Genomic DNA, 18,491 nt, shown 5'->3' with positions numbered 1-18,491 from the left:
CCTAGAACTTGCCCCCAGGGTAGCCACAAGGCTCGTGCTCACTGTCTCTTCTTTTCCAAGTCTTGGTTTAGATGTGGTCTTCCGTGAGCCATCTGGGGCCCTTTCCCCTAGCACACTGTTTCCTTTGCTTGCTTTGTTTTTCTCCATAGCACAGATCATCCAACTACAGGGTTAGGGTTTATTTATTGCACTAGAATTGGAATAATGCAATGTCATCTATTAAAATGTAAAGCTTACAAGGGCAAGGGATTTGGCCTGCATTGCTCATTGCTGCATCTCCAGAGTGTAAAACAGTGCCTGGCACATGCTAGGTGCTCAATTAATATTTGTTGTATAAATGAATGGATGAATAAAGAACAATGAAGATGCAGGATCACAAAGGAGCCAACTGTGTCCAAGGAGGCTTTTGGCCACACGCACCCAATGGTCCACTGTGGCTGAATTGGGGCAAGTGGAAGGGCACCATCAAGGTGGGGTAACCACCCGGTAACCAGCACCTAGTGTAGGTAAAGTACTGTTGTAGCTGTCCTGTGTTCATTATTCAGTTGTGGTAGCCAATCCTCCCAGGAAGTATGTATGCTTACTCCATTTTACAGGTGGGGAAAGTCAAGAGGTTAAGAAACTCACCCAGAGTCACCCAGGCTAGGAAGGGGCAGAATCTCGGATCTAACTTAGCCTATATGATTCCACGGAGAGAAATTTCCAAAAATAGTCCATTGGCAACAGAGTCTCCTGTTTCTTTGCTTTCCTACCTATAAATGGGGGTTAATTTTCCTTATCCTTCACCGCATTTTTATCTGCTGAGAAAGAAAATCTGGGAAAATTGGAATACAACTATTACAAGATATGAGCTTTGCAGATATGGGGTTGAAAAATTAGGTAGTGTTATTGAGGTAATATTCACAAATAAGTGAGTAGAAATCAGGGCTGGGTTCAATCCAGCCATTGGGGATGAGCGGGGTTTTTTGTTGTTGTTTTGTTTTGTTTTTTAATGCAGGACTCCAGGCACTGGTTTCAGTGTTGTTAATTATTATTATTATTCCAGATCCCTCCCTAGGCTGAGACCATAATCTGCAGGCTCAGCATAGTATCTCTTATTTAATATATATATTCATAGAGTATCTATGAGGTGCTTCAGGTAGATCAAGTAGAGAACACAAACTTCCTTGCCCTTCATGGAACATCTATTTAGTAGGGAGAGGGAGACAGGAAATAAATAGTAAGCAATAAACCACAAAGTAGACTACATAGTATATTAAAAGATAAGTGCTATGGAAAAAAAAAATAGTGTAGGGGAAGAGGTTTGGGAATTCAGGGTAGAGGTGGGCAGGTTGCAGGGGGTACAGGTAGGCCCCCTTGAGACTATGAACTTTGAACAAAGACCTGGAAAAGGTGAGGGTGTGAGCCAAGGGGTGTTCTGGGGGGAGAGCATTCCAGTGAGAGAGAACAGTGCAACAGCGCTGAGCTGGGATCATGCCTGGTATGTATGGGGAATAGCAGGGAGCTTGGGGGGAGGCTGAATTGGGGGAGAATACTTTGAGGGTAGACACACTGGAAGCCCCGATAGATGGGATATAAGTGAGGACACAGTGAAGTGTCAAGGGTGAGCACAGGTTTAATCTTTATATTCTTTCACCTTTTTTCTCTTTTTAGTGCCTAACATAATACAGTATTCCTCAAAGTATTGAAGTCTTTGGAGATTTACCCACTATGGTTGTACTAGTGTCTCAATGTCTTTGGATCTGGGTTTCTTCAGCCATAACGTGAAGGGAGGCTACAAGATAATCTTTGAAATCCCCCTGTGTTGATTTCAGAATGGTTCCTTTCCAGGAGTCTATTCTGATTGCTTGCTTCCCTCCCTCCTCCTCTCATTCATTTATTCATCACAAGCTTTTAAATTATTTGCTGGAACACAAGTACTTTCTGGAGCAACCTGAGGAATCACAGAGAACAGAATCACTGCTTTTCATACTTTGTGGTCTTCTTGCTAAGGTTAGATAAGAATATGATAAGCAAGGTGAAAATTAGAGCAAATTACAGCTAGCAAAATACAAATAGTACCACAGAACAAGAAGCCATGGGAGGTTAAAGGAATGGTAAGTTACAGGTTTGAGCAGATGGAAACATGTACGTAGTTGGGGAGAGTCAGCAATTCCGGGTTTGGGAAACCCGGAGAAAGGGTAGGAGCATGATCCAAGGTGCCCACGTGCTCTGGGAAAAGGGCAGTGATGGTGTGAGATGAAGTGGGCTTCAGAGGGGAGGCTGGCTAATGGACAACCACCCACACAGGTCAGAGGCATCTGGGTCTGAGTAGGAGGCAAATCTTAAGAAAGGGACGACGTTATGAAGATGGGACTGGCGAAGATCATCCCGGCTGTTTGGCATTATGGGAACTAAAACAGGGGAATCAGTAGGTTGGAAAACCAGCCCAGGAGACAGTGGCATTCCTCTGGATCCTGACTTCTGAAATTTTGGCACATTACTCGTCTCTTCTCTGGCTGCGTCCTTTTGTGATGAAATTCTGGGCTAGGAGGTAGCAAAGAAAAGTTCATTGAACAAGATCCATTTGAAGTTAAAAAACTAAACAAGGAAATGAAACTTTTCCTATGCTGGTGGCCCAAATTTTAGAATTGAAATCTATGTCCACTTGCAAGATTTTTAGTAGAGTTCTTAAATTCCAGATTCCTCCTGAGGCTGGGACCATAACCTCCAGGCTCAGCATATTATCTCTCATTTAAAAAGTATTTATGGACTATCTACTAGATGCTCGAGGTAGATCAAGTAGAGAAAACAAAGTTCCTTGCCCATCTTTTTTTTTTTTTTTAAGTAGATTATGACTGACTCCTCCATTACTTGTCTATGGGCCATTTTGGAAACAAAGAATATCCCCAAATTGTGGTTCATGGCCAACTTCCTTTCTCTCCATGAGGTTGTAGTGGTGTGATTTGCATGTTTGCTGCATTCACGTATGTGTTTACTCTAATGTGCTTGTGTGGTTCAGCTGGTCTTGGACGCCAGCCTCTATAAACCTAATAAAGCCTCACACTTGTCCACTGCTCCATTTCTGATTGTACTTCATCATGTGTTGATATTTCCAGGCTAATCTTGCCCAACTATTGCGAGATTCTCAAGACCGAAATAAACACCTGGGAGAAGAAATTAAAGAACTTCAGCAAAGGCTTGGAGAAGTCCAGGGTGACAATAAGGTACCGTGAATATTTAAAGGGAAAAAGCTCTGTTGAGTAATTGTGCACTAGAGGTATATGGAGAGCATATCAGAAAAAATGTAATGCAGTATTTGCTGAAAAATTTGTTATACATTTTTACATTTGCAATGAAAATTCACAGTTGAGCATTTCTTATCTTTATGACATTACGTGTGTGTGTGTGTGTTTCTGGGTTGCTCTAAAATATTGTCGCAGCCCATTTTAAAAGTTTCATTATGTTCAGCTTGGTGGCAAATAACATTGTGGTTGAGGGCAAAATAAAACCCAAATGCTATACTTTCCCCCTTCTATACAAATAATGGATCTGTGGCTCAGATGATTTGGAATTATTCACATTCGGTTTTGAATTTTAAGCAGTCATCCTACTAATTATGTTCACATAACCAATTTATTTTATTGCTAAATTTGGCAATTTGTATGGAACATTGCTCAAAATCCACTGCTTGGTATTAATCAAACTCCCCTGTTGGCAACGTTAATTATAAAATATGAACTCATAAACTCCAAACTAAATGTGTGTACTCTCTCTCCCAGCTGAAGCTATGAACAAAAGTACAATTGAGAAAAGGAAGAAAAACTACCAAAGTTTAATTCTGTCTCCACAAATAATTTCCCACTTTGCCAAGACAGATTCGTTTTCAACTCCTTGCCAGAGGCAGCTTTCTCAACAGAGACGGCCCTTGGAGTTTAACTCAAGAAGACTACACGGAGGGGAAGAGGTGCTTTCTTAGGAAATGTCTTTTACACATGATTAAGTTCTTGGCAAATCGTGGTGATGTTCATAGTTTCCGAGAGTTATTGGTTGTTGGAAGGTGCCATTTTGAAAAATGTTCATGCTTTAAAAAAAAAAAAAAAAGCATTGGAAGTGATTGGTTACTCAAGAACTCTTCCATAACAAAAGATCAGAGAGGATTTTCTGTGCACTGCTGGCTTGAGCCAGTCCGTCTGTGGGAAGTCTTCCTCACACAGCCTCTTCTCCACTTAATCGGCCTTTGAAAATTTTTTTAAACCTGTTGGATTTAATATATATTTGAAAAATTAGGCTCTACTATTTCCGGTCATGAAATAAGAGGTCTGATTCACACAGGACAAGCTAATCAGGCGGCTGGTGTGGTTTTATGCAGCATTTAAAGGATTTAAGCTCTGTAACCTAGGTATTTGGTCAATAATTAAAGGCCACACCTCCTTAGTCACTTCCTCAAGTGATAACAGCAAGGCAAGGATTTCTAGAAAATACAGTGAAGTGTGTGTAGTAGTTTCTATTAAATCCATAAAAATACGGCAGGAATTTTGGAGACATTATAAACTCACAAATACTGAAACATTTTGAATGTGATTTTTGAATTCATGGTTCTTCTTGACTGATTTTTTTGTCTTCTGTTCTTTTCTTTTTCTTTCTAAGCTGCCCCTCACCTCCAACTTTCTAAATCCACCTCTGCCTCATGTTTTGGTCACTTCTAATTGTATCACCTTTTGGGCATGAGATATTTGAGAAATTAACATTTGCAACTGATATTTCAAGGAAAGAAAGGAAGGGTGTGTGTGTGCATGTGAGAATGTATGTTTATGTGTGTGTGTCTGGGTGTTTATGCATGTGTGTGTGTGTGTGTGTATGTAACACTAACCCCCTGGCCAGGGCTTCTGTTGCATTGGCACAGTCTGAATTTCATGATTTGCTTATGCTCTGGGTCTTTATTCCAGGAGCTAGACACATTTATCAAACTTTGTTTTCTCACCCAAGGTTTAGAATTTAGTGACTCATATTCACGGTCTGTGAAGTAATTCGCCTGCCAAAAGGTGCAGGGAAGGTGTAATCACATTCAGCAGACCCCATATCTCAGTGTCCAGCCTCTCCCCCTCAGAAAAGGCCAACTGCAGTGAGCCCCAGAGATTTCATTTATTCTCATTTGCATCTCGAGTTCTAGGGTTGGTTTATTTTCAGCCCTCCCATGAGTCACGGTCATCCTCCCACCTCCCCCCACCCCCAATCAATGTTAAGGCCAGATTAGTCATTTGATAATGACACCAGACATCTTGAGAAACTCAGAGGCCTTCATTCAAAGGTGCTGTGACCATGTGGTGGAGAATGGTTTAACCCTTCATTCCTCATTTTTTTATTCATCGTGTCGCTCTGCTCCAGCCTTTCTATGGTCCTCTGAATCCAGTCCCACCTTCTCGCCATGGTGGGCTAGGCCTTCCATTATTTGGCCCCATCTCTAAACACTAGTGCCCTCATCCTTCAGCCCTGTAGCACTAATTTCAGCCCCTCTGTTGAGCTCTACTGTTTTATGCCTCAGGGCCTTTGCACCTGCTGTTGGCTCTGTCGGCAACACTCTTCCCCTTTGCTTGCCCTGCAAACTCCTGCTCATCTTTCAGGGCACAGGTCCAATGTAGCCTTCTCTAGCTCTTAGGGGCAGGTTCTGTGCATGCCCACAGTACCCTGCGCTCTTTCCTCTGCTTACATGTGGGTGGCCCTCTACCCCTGAGATAGTCTCTTTACAGGCCGGATTCCTGACTGGTATACTACCGTATCCCTAGGAATTAGCATTCTTAGTTACTGACATGTAGACATTGTTTGATAAATCTATATTGAAAGAATGGAATGGAATAAATGACTGAGTGAATGAATGAATAAAATGCATAAATAAAGGGAATACAAATAAAACCGAAAGGATTCAAAAACAGAAAAAGGATACAAGAAAATAAGTGAACTGACTGCCACGCTGGTTATCATAAGTCACTCTCTTTGTGGCATGAGGAGTAGTTTAGAAATTTGGAGAAAGGTGCTAGCAAAGCGAACAGTTTCCATTAAAGAAAAAAATCAAACCAAAACCAAGCTCAAGGTGTGAGACCTTGGGAAGGCCTCATGGAGAGAGAGAAGAGGGTCCAGTGCTGAGCCTTGGTGGACACGAGGTAAGGTCCACCATTGGCTAGGTGAAGCCTGTTTAATTCAGGAATACTAAACGATCGCTGTTGTCAGTCGGACTCCTAACTTCTCCCTTTTCAAACGGGGGCTGATGGCATCATTTTATGAGCAACCGTTGAAGTGGAAGATTTTTATCTCCGTGTTGCCATTTTAACTGATGACCCTTATCCACATTTGGGAAGCCCAGCTTCTAGATGTTAAGTACATTTAAGAAACAAGGTGATAGGAAATTACTTGCCTTGGATATTTTAAGGTAGACTAATTTTTCCATTTGTTCAGCTAGAGCCTTGTAACCCTACATGCCATAAAGCATTTTCAAACAGCCTCTTGAAAGATTTGTTGCCACCCTTGCTTATATACAGCTTAGCACTCACATGGGGTAGGGGGTTGGTTTGTGAGACATCATGGGGGTACTGTGATCAGATACCACCTGCCATCTCTCTGAACAGTGCCCAAGAATTTCTCGGGGCTCCTGGATGGAAAACCCCCCAATCCAAACCAGAGGAGAGGTGTAAAAAAGAAAAACCTACTAGACACCCTCCCCTGCCTTGATAATTATAGTTCTAAAAGGTTAACAGGAAAGAGAAGGCCTGTAGAAATAGAAGGACACATACCTCCACAAATCACCCTGGGAAAGCTTCTGCCTGGTGCTGAATTGTCCAGGTCTCTCAGTGTGTCCGTCCATGAGGAGTAAGCACCAATTAAGTACGTGGAAAGCCCCAAACAGTGCTGGGCCTCAGTCGGAAAAGCAGCCCATTGAGAGAATGGGAGCTCCCCATCCGGCCCCAGAGGTCTGCCTGCTTCCTCTTCTGAACATTAGGAAAAGAGTGGATTCAGGGAAGGGGGACCAGGAGGAAGAAGGAGGCATCTGAGAATTTAAGAATTACGAAGAGTCAGTCGACAAAACTAGCAGAGCACGTGGGAATCACAAATATCCGGACGTAAGCTGGTGGACCAGCGAGGTCTCCGAAAGAGGAAGCCTTCAGTAGTTGGTAGTGCTTTGCTAATTTCCATGAGGTAAACACTGATGCCACTACCAAAGTGAAGGCAGTGGATTTGGAGTTGGAAAGACTGGCACTCCAGGACAAGCCAGCTCCAGTCTGCCACTGTCTGGTGGTGTAGTGGAGTAGGTCCTCAAATAACATCATTTTGTTCAATATAATCTCGTTATAACCTGTTGATGAGAAAAAACAAATAGATTCCCAGCTGGGGCCACTGTCTATGTGGAGTGTGCACATTCTCCATGTCTGCCTGGGTTTTCGCTGGGTCCTCCTGTTTCCCCCCACATCCCACACATGTGGACATGAGGTGAACTGGAGTATCTGCATTGTCCCAGTCTGAGTGGCTGGGGGGGGCGGGGGGGGGAGAGGAGTGGCCCTGCCATGGAAGGGCGTCCTGTCCGGGGTTGGGTCCCACCTGGTACCCTGAGCTGCCAGGATAAACTACAGCCACTGCAACCCTGCCCTGGAATAAGCAGGTTGGAAAATAATTATCTTACTTGTTTTTAATAATCTTTCTTAATTGGATGTATACTCACATTTATTTCAGTACTTAATATTATAAGGCTTTGGGTCTTCATTTAGAAGTTTGGTGATGTTTTTGTGACCAGACATAGGCTATGGCAACTTACCTATTGTTTATATCAATTAGCCTCTGGTAAAATTGGTTTCGTTACAGTTGTTTCACTTAAAGTCACAGTTTCCAAGAACCTATTGACAACGTGAAGTGAGGATTTATTATATAGTCCAATAGGTCCATCTTTGGAAATTTTTAGACCCAGGTTTATATTCCAGCTCTGCCAGTTACTGTCTTCGTGGCCTTGGGAAAATCAATTTTCTCTTCAGGTCTCAGTTTCCTCATCTATAAAATGGGAATAATAATACCTCTGACAGAATTGTTGTCAGGTTACATCATTTATTCATCAACACATAATTGGGGACTTACTATGTGTTGATTAATATTCTAAGAGCTGAGGATACATCAAGGAATAAAAAAGACAAGGCACCCATTCTCACAGAGCTTATATTGTAGTTGGGGAAACAGGCAGTAAGAAAATAAAATAGATAAGTAAGATCATAAGACAGTGGTTAGTGCTGGGAAAAAAAGAAAGAAGGACAATGAGATTTAATAACTCTGTGTGTGTGTGTGTGTGTGTGTGTGTGTGTGTGTACACAATAGTAAGTGTTTGTAAAGAGTGGAGCACAGTGTCTGTCACCCAGTAAACACTCAGTGAAAGGTAAATGTTGCTGGTATCTTCAGCACGACAGGGGCCCAGATGGGCTTAGAATTCTCTTGTACAAGAATTCCACCAGAAATCTTTCAAGGTCTGCCTTCCTGTTGATCGGCTATTTCCAGTGAAGTGGGTATGTGCCTCCTGATAGAGACAGACATTGCGGGGAGAAGCTTGGCATCTGGCAGGTAGATCCCCAAAACTCAGCCCTCCTTATCACTACTCCAGACTTTGCCAACACCAAGCTTTTGTGCAGGGTTCCTGGAAGCTTCCTTGCATTTTGTGTGTCCCTTGTGGAACAAGCACCTAATAGACACACCCGGAGTGGCAACTCATGTTCCTGTTGAGAGTGCCAGCCGTTGGTTTTCTTGTCCATTTGCTTCTGTTTTTCTTTATTTACAGATTATGGCACTCCAGTGCAGAAGAACAATAATGCAGTGTGAGCTATTGAAAAGCAAGGAGGGTTAGACGGACAACTGCTCCTACCAGAGTCATGCATTTGAATTTCCTGGGCCTCTATTGGCCAATTTAAATATCGCTGCTTTTGTGATATCACATAAACACGGGGTTTTGCCCTTAATAATGAGTTTTATGTTACACCAGCTGACGGTCTCTCAGTACCTCTGTTTTATCTGGCTTTCAAAAGATAAAACCATAAAATGATAGAGTCCTTCTGTGAGCATACCTCTATTTGGATGGATTCAGCGAGCAAACCAATTAAGTCAAAGCCATGAGCCAATAAATACAGACCACTGAGCATGCAGGTGACTAATTAAAATATACTTTGGTTATACAAAAAAAAGAGTGCTCAGCTGTGGATGTCTGTAATGGTCCAGGATGAGGAATCAGAGAGCTCTTTGTAAATGGTTTCTCTTTATGCTTCAGAGAAGCCCAGAGATGTCCTAGCCTGTAGGAACCCAAATAAAGAGGGCACTCTAATGAAAAGCTCTCACCTTGGGGCATCATAGAAATTAATTACAAAGAATTGAAATGAGTGATAAGGGCCCTTCACTCGCTCCAGGTCCATTACATCTTCCTCTAACTGGGATCTTGATTGTGAACTACAGCTAACACTCAGCTAGTTCAGCGAGCAGCCAGACTACTGCAGCATTTCCTAAGGTTGTATTGGCCAATAAATTAGACATATTTGTTCTCAGACACCCTATTTGAGCCTGTCCTGGCTTATGTGAGCTTATGGCCTGGGTGGCCCATGCGACCAAAGCAGCATGTTTTTGGAGTTCACCCCCATAGACCATGTGTCGTGTGGGAGACCCTGCTCGCTGCGCCATTTGTCGTGCGGGGTGGCCTGCAGGGAGTTACACGGGGTCTCTGCTCCTGCTCCCCACATGAGAATGCAGGATATGGTGAGGCCAAAAGGGAACACCCACGGAGCCATAGATATTCTCGCTGGCGGCTGTGTTGGAGAAACAGGAAACAGGAGCCACACGATTCTCAACCCTCACTGCGCCACTTGCAGGCTCAGCCACCACCTTCTTGCTAGCCCCCATTTTTCTGCTAGTGTAGCCACAGCAGTTATATTAGTGGCCAATGGCTCACTGGTTACAGCTGACGGCCAACTAGCCACAGCTGATGGCCATCCAATCACTGTTGATGGCCATTTACTACCTGAGCCAGCAGCTTTCTATGTGAGGCCGAGAGCCTGGAAACTGCTTTCTGGGGCTCTGTCCCCACACCATGCATTGTAATTATACTTCTTAGTAGAGAACCAGTCCTGAAAGGTAGCTCTGCCCAAGACTTATTGTGTGGTACACTATGTCCAAATTGCACAAAAATAAAAAAGAAATTGAAGCAGCTTTAAAACTGCTTGGTGGGACGCTATAAAGATTGTGGCTCTGGGAGCAATGTATGCTGAATTGTCTGAAGGTCATTCAGGGGCATCCTGACTGTGTGAGCTTGTGTCAGTTCTTGACTTCTCTGTGTCTCAGTTGTTCTCATGTGCACAGTGGAGGTTAGTAGTACTTGTCTTAGGGAAGGGGTTCAGTTCATCTCACCATATCTTTATTGAGAGCCCAACTACATGGTCTGGGGATAAGACAGTCATCAATGAGTCCCTGCTTTCATGGAGCTTCCATTCTGGTGGGGACAGTTGGACAGGAAGCAAATAAACAAATAAGTATAGCCTATCTCACAGATTCTGAGAGGTGCAGATTTCCACATTTGAACACCTCTGACATATCAGTGGTATCATGTAGTTGTGATTGGCACTTTTTATTCTTTCCAGAGGTGCATAATGGTGGGTCTTAAAGTTGGTGGAGACTTATGTTTGATGAAGTACAGTAGTCCCCCCTTATCCACTGTTTTGCTTTCAGCAGTTTCAGTTAGTTACCTGTGGTCAACCATGGTCCAAAAATATTAAATGGAACATTCCAGAAATAAACAATTTGTACATTTTAAATCGTCTGCCATTCTGAGCAGTGCGGTGAAATCTTGAGCCATCCCGCTGCGTCCTGCCAGGGACTGAATCATTTCTTTGTCCAGCGTCTCCACGCTGTACACTCTCCCCACCCATCAGGCACTTAGTACCCATCTCGGTTCTCAGGTCAACTGTCACTGTCTCACAGTGCTTGCATTCAAGTCACTCTTATTTTACTTAATAATGGCCCCGAAGTGCAAGAGCACTGATGCTGGCAATTTGGGTACGCCAAAGAGAAGTTGTAAAGTGCTTCCTTTAAATGAGAAGGCATGTGTATGTATAGGAAAAAACATAGTATATATAGGGTTTGGTATTATCCAGTTTGAGGCATCCACTCAGGACCTTGGAATATGTTCCCCATGGATAAGGGGGGACTACTGTACCATATAATATGTTAGGAGGTGCTAAGTGCTAAGTAAAAAAATTACTTAGAGTGTTGTTGAGTTCAGCCTGGGCAGAATGGGGCACTGTTGATAGTGGCCCTGGGAGGGGTAGCTGTTCATGTGCTCTTTGCACAGAGATCTGAAGGGGGTGTGGCTGGAGGTGGTCAGGTAAGCCAGGGAGGAGGTGAGGAGACCTGGTAGGCGGAACAAGCTTGGGGTGATTAGAGGCCTGGCAGGGAGCCAGTGTGCCTTTTGTGTGGATTAAATATGAAAAGTCATATGAAGCGCTTGACACAGACGCACTCCATGGTGGGGGTGCTGTGCAATAGCATAGTCATTGTGGAGAGAGAGGCAGCACAGCAGAAACTCCAGAGCCCTAGACTGCCAGGGTTCCATGCCTGGCCCTGCCATTTATAAAGTTTATGGCGTGGGCAAGTTACTTGACATCCCTGTGTCTCGGTTTCTCACCTGCAGATGAGGGCAGTAACAGTTCCTCATAGGCTGCTTGTTACCCTTCCGTGGGTTAGTGTGTGTATGCATCTAGGACAGGGCCTGACATGTGGGAAGTGCTATGTGCGTGTTTGCTGTAAGTGTTAAGAGACTGACACCTTGTGTGAGGGACAGCATGGCCTCCTGAGCGGAGCACAGCCCCGGGACATGGAGACCTGGCTTCAGAGCCCTGTATCCGCCCCTCAGGGCGTTCTCACCTGTAAAGAGGACCGGACAGTGTCTGCCTCCAGGACTTGTGGGGAACATCAAATGATGTCATCCGTGCCGATGACAAGCAAGCTTCCCGTTGTGGTGGAGCTGACAGTGGGGAGGGCACGAGCAGACGAACAAGGTAATTTCTGTAAGTACCATGAAGATCGTAGGGCAGGGTGGTGGGAGGGAGAGCAACTTGGGGCGGGAGGGACGGCTTCAGCGATGGGGTCCAGGCAAGACTTCTTAAAGGCTGTGACATTTACCTGAAACCTAAAGGAGACGAATAAAGTGGGTTCTGGACAGAGCTGTGGGCAGGCTATTCCAAGGGCAGAGGAAGTGCAAAGGCCCAGAGGCAGGCAGGAGCATGGCACGCTTGAAGCACTAAAGGGAAGCCAGGATGGCTGGAGAGCAGAACAAGGGAGACGGTCGGAGGGGGGTCAGGAGGCTGGCAGGGAGCAGCTCAGGGTTAGATGTTAGTCCTTGTCAGAGTCTTTGGCAATTATTCCAGTGCAGTGAAAAGCCACTGGGTGTATCATGTGGAAGGAAAGCTTCGAACAGGTTGTTTGGCCCAAATTGGGTGCTCATTAACTGGGAACCATCAATACGCACTTAGGAGCACATGCCCGGTGATCTCCAGAGGCTGGGGAGGAGGAAAATGAAAACTGCTGGGTTTGTTTTTCTTTTTGTGTGTCTGTGACAAATTCTTTTGTTTAAAGCTGGAACTCTATTGTTATATAGGTTAGGAATTTGCACTCTAGTATACACAATAGAATTGCCCACTTGGAGCCGTTCTAAACTCTCGTGTTCAATTGTATCAAAGGTATTTTAAAGGTCAGGGGGCACTTGGAGAGGATGTGGCGGGAAACAACCGGAAAAGTAAAAGAAAAGATAGTCAGGGTCTTGTTTATCAGGTTGCCCTGCACGGCACTAATGAATGTTTAATAAATGCCTTTTGGTGCTGACCTCTCCCTAGGTGTGCTATTTGCATCAGTACACAAGGATTGGGGGTGAGGAAGGGCCAGCATCTCCTTACGGTTAATAATTCTTTCATCCGATCCTCCCAGTAACCCTGGCAAATGGAGAGTCACAGTGTAAGAACTGTAAGCATACCAGCTGTGACTGGGGATTGCACTTTTAAAGCTCTCCATCAAAAGGGAGAGTTACATCGACAGTGATCCTTGCATGGTATCTTCACATCATGAGGATGGAGACCCCGGAGTTGGAATCATACCGTACACAGGCTGGGCAGCCATACATAGCTGTCCTGTCTACAAGAAAGCTTGTGTCTTGACTGTAGACCGAATGTGTCCCCGTAAGCTACATCTGTTGAAATCTAATCCCTGATGTGACAGTATTGGAGGTGAGGCCTTTGGGAGCTGATTAGGTGAGGACAGCAGAGCTGTCACGAATGGGACTAGTGCCCCCATACAAGAAACCTTAGTGAGCTCTTTGGCCCCTGAGAGCATCTATGAACCAGGAGACAGGCTCTCCCCAGACACCAAATCGACTGGCACCTTGATCTTGGATTTCCCAGCCTCCAGAACTATAGAAAATAAACTTCCCTTGTTTGTAAGCTACCCAGCCTATGGTGTTCTATACTAGCAGCCTGAATGGACTAAGACAATTTCCATTTTCAATTAAAAAACACATGTCACTTGAGGCCCAGTGAGGGTAGATGGCTGCCAAAGACACATGACTAGGATTAGCAGAAACAGGATCTAAACACAGATAACACCTAGAGAATAATGGCTGCTCCTGCCCCTGGCTTCTCTTGGGGAAAATGGATTTAGGCAAAGGAAAACAAGACGGCAGAGAGAATGTTGAGGGCTGCAAGGGGTGACGCCTGAGAAGAGATCAAGGAAGGAGCAAGACATTCCGACCGGGGGCCTTGACCAGGACCAGAGTTTGAGCAGGACATTGGCAGAGGAGTTGGACTCAATGGGCAGGTTGGGGGAGGGGCACCCCAGAGCCATTTGGCCCCGTCGTTTCACAGGCGTGTTCCTCAGCCACATCCCAGCTGCAGCTGCGCTTCGTCCATAAGCTGACAGCTCACACCCATAATTCATTCATAAACGTTTGTTTCCATCTGAATCACCAAACGAATGCATCTACGGATGGCAGTGTGCGTGCCTCGCAGGGCACTGATCCACTTCAAGGATTGGCACAGGGAGGCTGGCCGTGGAGTTTTGATGCCCGTGGTTGAGGGAATTAAGTGCCCTGAGCAGTTGCTTCCTAAGGCTTTCCAAGATGGGAAATCAACATCATCGCCTGCAGTCTACAGATAAGGTTGGCTTGGGGGTTCTGCGTGCTCCAGCTTAAAAAGGTGGTACTTTCCCAGTGGGGGGGTCTTTGTGGGGAAAGTCATGTGGAGGATGACAGTGATGGTCATCGTAACAATAATCGTAATAGCAGCTAACGTTTACTGAGCGCTTTTTATGTTCCAGGGGCTGTGCTGGGTGTGGTAGAGAAATCCCATCTTCTCTCCCTTAGGATTAAGTTCTGAAGGCAGCACCTGAGACAAATAGTTATGTCTATCCCAAATTCCCCTTGATAATCCCTTAAATTGTCCATAAAGTTCAGGGCACATGGTGATGTATGGTCCTGAACAGTGATATTATGTATAAATATGAACAGTATGATTTTGCCTAAAGGAATTATCAGTCATTCTCCCACCTCTGGGTCTGGGACGTTGAAAGCGGGGGTAGGTAGATTCACCCAATGTTTAAAATTTTTATTTCTCTTCCCCTCTTCTCCATCTCGCTCTCCCTCATCTTTTTCCTCCCCCTCATCTTTTTGCCAAACACACATACGGAGTGCCAGAAATATATATACACATTCTAAGAAAGGAAAACTGTATTAAAATTGTAATAATATATACCGATAACAAAAGATGAATACAAGTCACCTTTGACTTCTGCAATTACAAGAGTTGCTCAAAGTGGTTACCATCAGCGTCCAGACACTTCTGATTACAGCGAACTACTGCTTGAGCAACGTTGACCAAAGTGTCCACTTGTATACATATTTTTGGCATCCACAGTATTTGAATTCCCCTAGGTTAAATGCACATTTAATGTAACTCCACTCTCTCTCACTTCATCCTTACAGCAAGCCTTAGCAGTCAAATGCTGTACCATTACTGTCATAGTTTTCCTAAGTCTCAGAGGCATTTAGGCACATGCTTGAGGTTGCAGAGTTCACAGACTGTGGAGCCAGAACATGAACCCCTAGGCTGGGGACTTCAGAGCCTGTGAGCTGGTGGTTGGGAAGGCAGGCGAACTCTCCCTGGGGGCTGCCATTCCTGTTGCCATGGCCTCCTTGGCCCCTGCAGATAATTGCACTGGAGTGTCAGACCCAACTAATGATCCAGCTATTACCAACTTGGGCCTCAGTTTTTAAAATAAGTGTTTCAACTAGTCTGAGATTTAATAGCCGATATTGTATGCACATTAAACACCAAATGATTGTTAACATATTTATTGAAGCTTAACAGGCATCCAGTATATAAAAGATGACTCTCTTATATGGCTGTCAGACCTCAATAAACATGTTTAATAATTAATCGGCATTAAGAAAACATAATTGTGTGATTCTAAATTAAGTGTTCAGTGAAGCATATTGTGAATGGAAAACCACAGTGGTGTTTTATTACTTAAAGTTCAGGCTGTCAGTCTGGCTTTTCATATATCAAGAAAAGAGCCCTACTTTCAAAGCCATGTTGCAGGCCTCCTGTTGCCTCATTCCAAAAAAAAGCAGGAGACTACCTGTTCCTAGACCCTTTGATTTGAGAAATATTTCTTATTTGGTTAGCTGTTTGTCTCTCTGTATACCAACTTGGGGTTCTGAAAGTCCTGAACCAAGAAATTGTGCAACATGGAAAAATTTTCACGCAATTTGCAGCTTTCAGTTGAATTAACCAGTGCAGCCACCCCCCTCCCACAAACACACACACACCTGCCACCCCTAATACAGTCAATTCTCATTATTTACTGTAGTTATATTCTCTACTCTCACTGCGAACACTGAATTAGCAAATACTGAACCACTGTTCCTAGGGGAAATACAGGATTAGATTTGTCGACCTTGAGAAAGAAGATGCCTATGGAAGACGAAGGGCTCTTGTGGCTAACCAGGCTCAAATTTAAAAGCAGAGCCTAGCAGCTGTTTCTAAGTGGGCCTCTCATGCAAGCCACCCTTCCAGGAGAGGCCTGCACTGAGCTGCCTGCCTGCACTGTGTTCCTGCCATCAACCAACCCTTACAGAGGAGTTCCTGGAATCATATTTCAACCAATAGGACTGAGAATTTCCACATCCAATTGAAGCTGTGCAGCTATATCCTCCATTAGCATCTTTACCAACCAATCAGAGCAGCTCTATTCTGATCAACAGGACAGTGCTTTTTGGACTAATCAAACTGTGAGGATTTAGACACTTCATTTGCATGAGGATGGACCTATCAGGGTCCAGGGGTGGGGACTTCTCTCAATATTAAAGTCAGCTCCCCTCTGAATCAGAGAGTGCACTTTCCTTTTCCACTGAAGGTTGAAGATTGAGTTTCCTGGCTGGAGCTGAAACACTGAAGACATCTCCCTGTAGCAGGGCAGAGTGGAGTTGCCTCACCCCAGTTCTGCCTCACCCCTGGTCCGCCTCACCCCAGGTCCGCCTCACAGCTGTGCTGTTCCACAGCAGTGCTGATTCATAATTGATTGGTAACACAACTGCGCTGTTCTCACAGCCATGCTGTGTCACAATTGAAATATTTGCACTAAATAAAGTTTCCTTCGTCACTGTCACTGCGCTCCAAATTAGGGACTCCTGTTGGTGTTGAATTAATGCCAACAACCACTGATTGACAGGTTCCTCCCAGCCTCTGGTCACAAAGTTTTTGTCAACGGATCAATGTGTAACGTGTTTTGTGTGTGTCTCGTTTCTGCTTAAAGTCACAGTATTTCATGTATATTGTTGACTCCTTAACATTGAGCTTACTAGCACTGTAACTCACCTGAATGAAGCTTACCTAACACGTGCATTTTCTCTACGATACGTCACAGTCTTCTAGGGCTTAGGAACACTAGACAGCACTTCAGCACTACCCGTGGGGGCCGTCTTAAACAGCAAAACACCAACAAACAAGCTTGAAAATGTGAGAAAGAAAATGGGACCACGAAAAAGACGCCTGTGTACAGGAGAGAGCTAAAACAAGAGGCAGAGCATCACCTTGCTCAACCTCAGGAACCTGGCTGATGGACGAGTCACAGTTTTTGCAACTCTGCGCTTGTCCTCATATGTTTGCCCATGATTCAAAAGTACCGTGAGTGGTGATTTTGAGATTGCAAATAAATTTGTGCCAATTCTCAAATACAGAATCCCTGAGTAATGTGGCTCAACTATAATCAGTTCCCATGAAGTACAGCCCTCTGTATACATCCTCTGTCAGGACTTTATATAAGCCTGTCTGCTGCCTGGAACATTGTCTGCCCAATCTCACTGATGCGTTAGTGACTAGAAGGTACACAATAAGTATTTTGTCCTGTTCAACTGAGTAGTTTGCAAATAAGGACTCAAACTTGATGCTGCTTGAAATGCTCTTTACTTTTCTTTAATGATCATCTCTTTCAAAGTTCATTGCTGTTATTTATTATTTCAATCTAGTTAATAGTCTACCATGGCCTTTAACTTTCTATCTCTCACCTGCCCCTAAATCCTTCAGAGAATTGAAAATAAAGCCACTTTCTCTACTGGCAACAAATCCCTCAAAATTCATGCAGGAACAAGGAAGAGTGTGCCTCAAGCAGGCACTGCTGGCTGAGATGGATCTGTGTGACAGCAAAAAACTGTCCCCAGGATCTCATCTATGTATGAAGCCCATCCACACACACCCAACAGGGAGGCAGGGGAATCAGGCTTACATCCTCTTTAGAAGAAGTATCTGGAATCAGTGCTGTAACTGTAAAAAGTTGCTCTAATAGCAATCTGCTTGGCACTAATGGGCACAGAAGGGATCCTCTGGGACCACTGGATCTTCCTAGAATCTTGCATAGTTCCCATCGTGGTCCTACCTGGAAGGTTTGGAGCTGCACATGGGGCTTGCCCTGGAGTTTGGGCAAGCTAGGGATTCCGTGGGGATCCTTTGGAAAATTCCATTTCTGAAGACTGGAATCTTATCCCTGAGGATTTAAAAACATATAAATAGATGACATAAAAATGGCGGTGTGAAGTGAGCCTCTTGAAATCTATCCTGGAATTTACAATGAATTAGACAACTATAAATCCACAAAGGACTCCCTGCACAGCAGACAGGCAAGATGAAGAGGCCAACTACTGAAATCACCTAAAGGTGGGCGAATTGTGCGAACTGGAAGGTGGGAAGGGAGAAGTGTGGAGACGGGGCTACGCGGGCACAAGACGCAGACCTAGTTCAGTGCTCCAAGCTCGCTGCATCCCGGAACTACCGCAGCTGCAGGAGAGGGAAGAACTCGGACCGCTAGGGCTCCGCTTATGGCCCACAGGGCTGACGGGGCAGCATATAACACAGCTGAACCCAACGCTCACGGCAGAGACTTTGGAGCAAAGACTGAGGGAAGAGGAC

The 18,491-nt window shown here is 44.6% G+C and overlaps 1 protein-coding gene across 3 annotated transcripts in view; it reads left to right on the top strand.

The window, feature by feature from the left end:
• CCDC149 (coiled-coil domain containing 149) overlaps nucleotides 1-18,491 on the top strand; it is a 98,498-nt gene that overhangs the window by 44,030 nt on the left and 35,977 nt on the right. For all 3 annotated transcript variants that reach the window (XM_074321903.1, XM_074321918.1, XM_074321912.1), the window contains exon 4: nucleotides 3,099-3,206. In XM_074321903.1, coding sequence (XP_074178004.1) covers nucleotides 3,099-3,206 — 108 coding nt within the window. The remainder of the gene's footprint in view (nucleotides 1-3,098; nucleotides 3,207-18,491) is intronic.

Source organism: Rhinolophus sinicus, linkage group LG02 (assembly GCF_036562045.2).
Source record: "Rhinolophus sinicus isolate RSC01 linkage group LG02, ASM3656204v1, whole genome shotgun sequence".
Lineage (NCBI taxonomy): Eukaryota > Metazoa > Chordata > Mammalia > Chiroptera > Rhinolophidae > Rhinolophus > Rhinolophus sinicus.
Note: the sequence above shows the minus strand (reverse complement) of the source record. Positions and strands in the feature narration are given on the sequence as shown.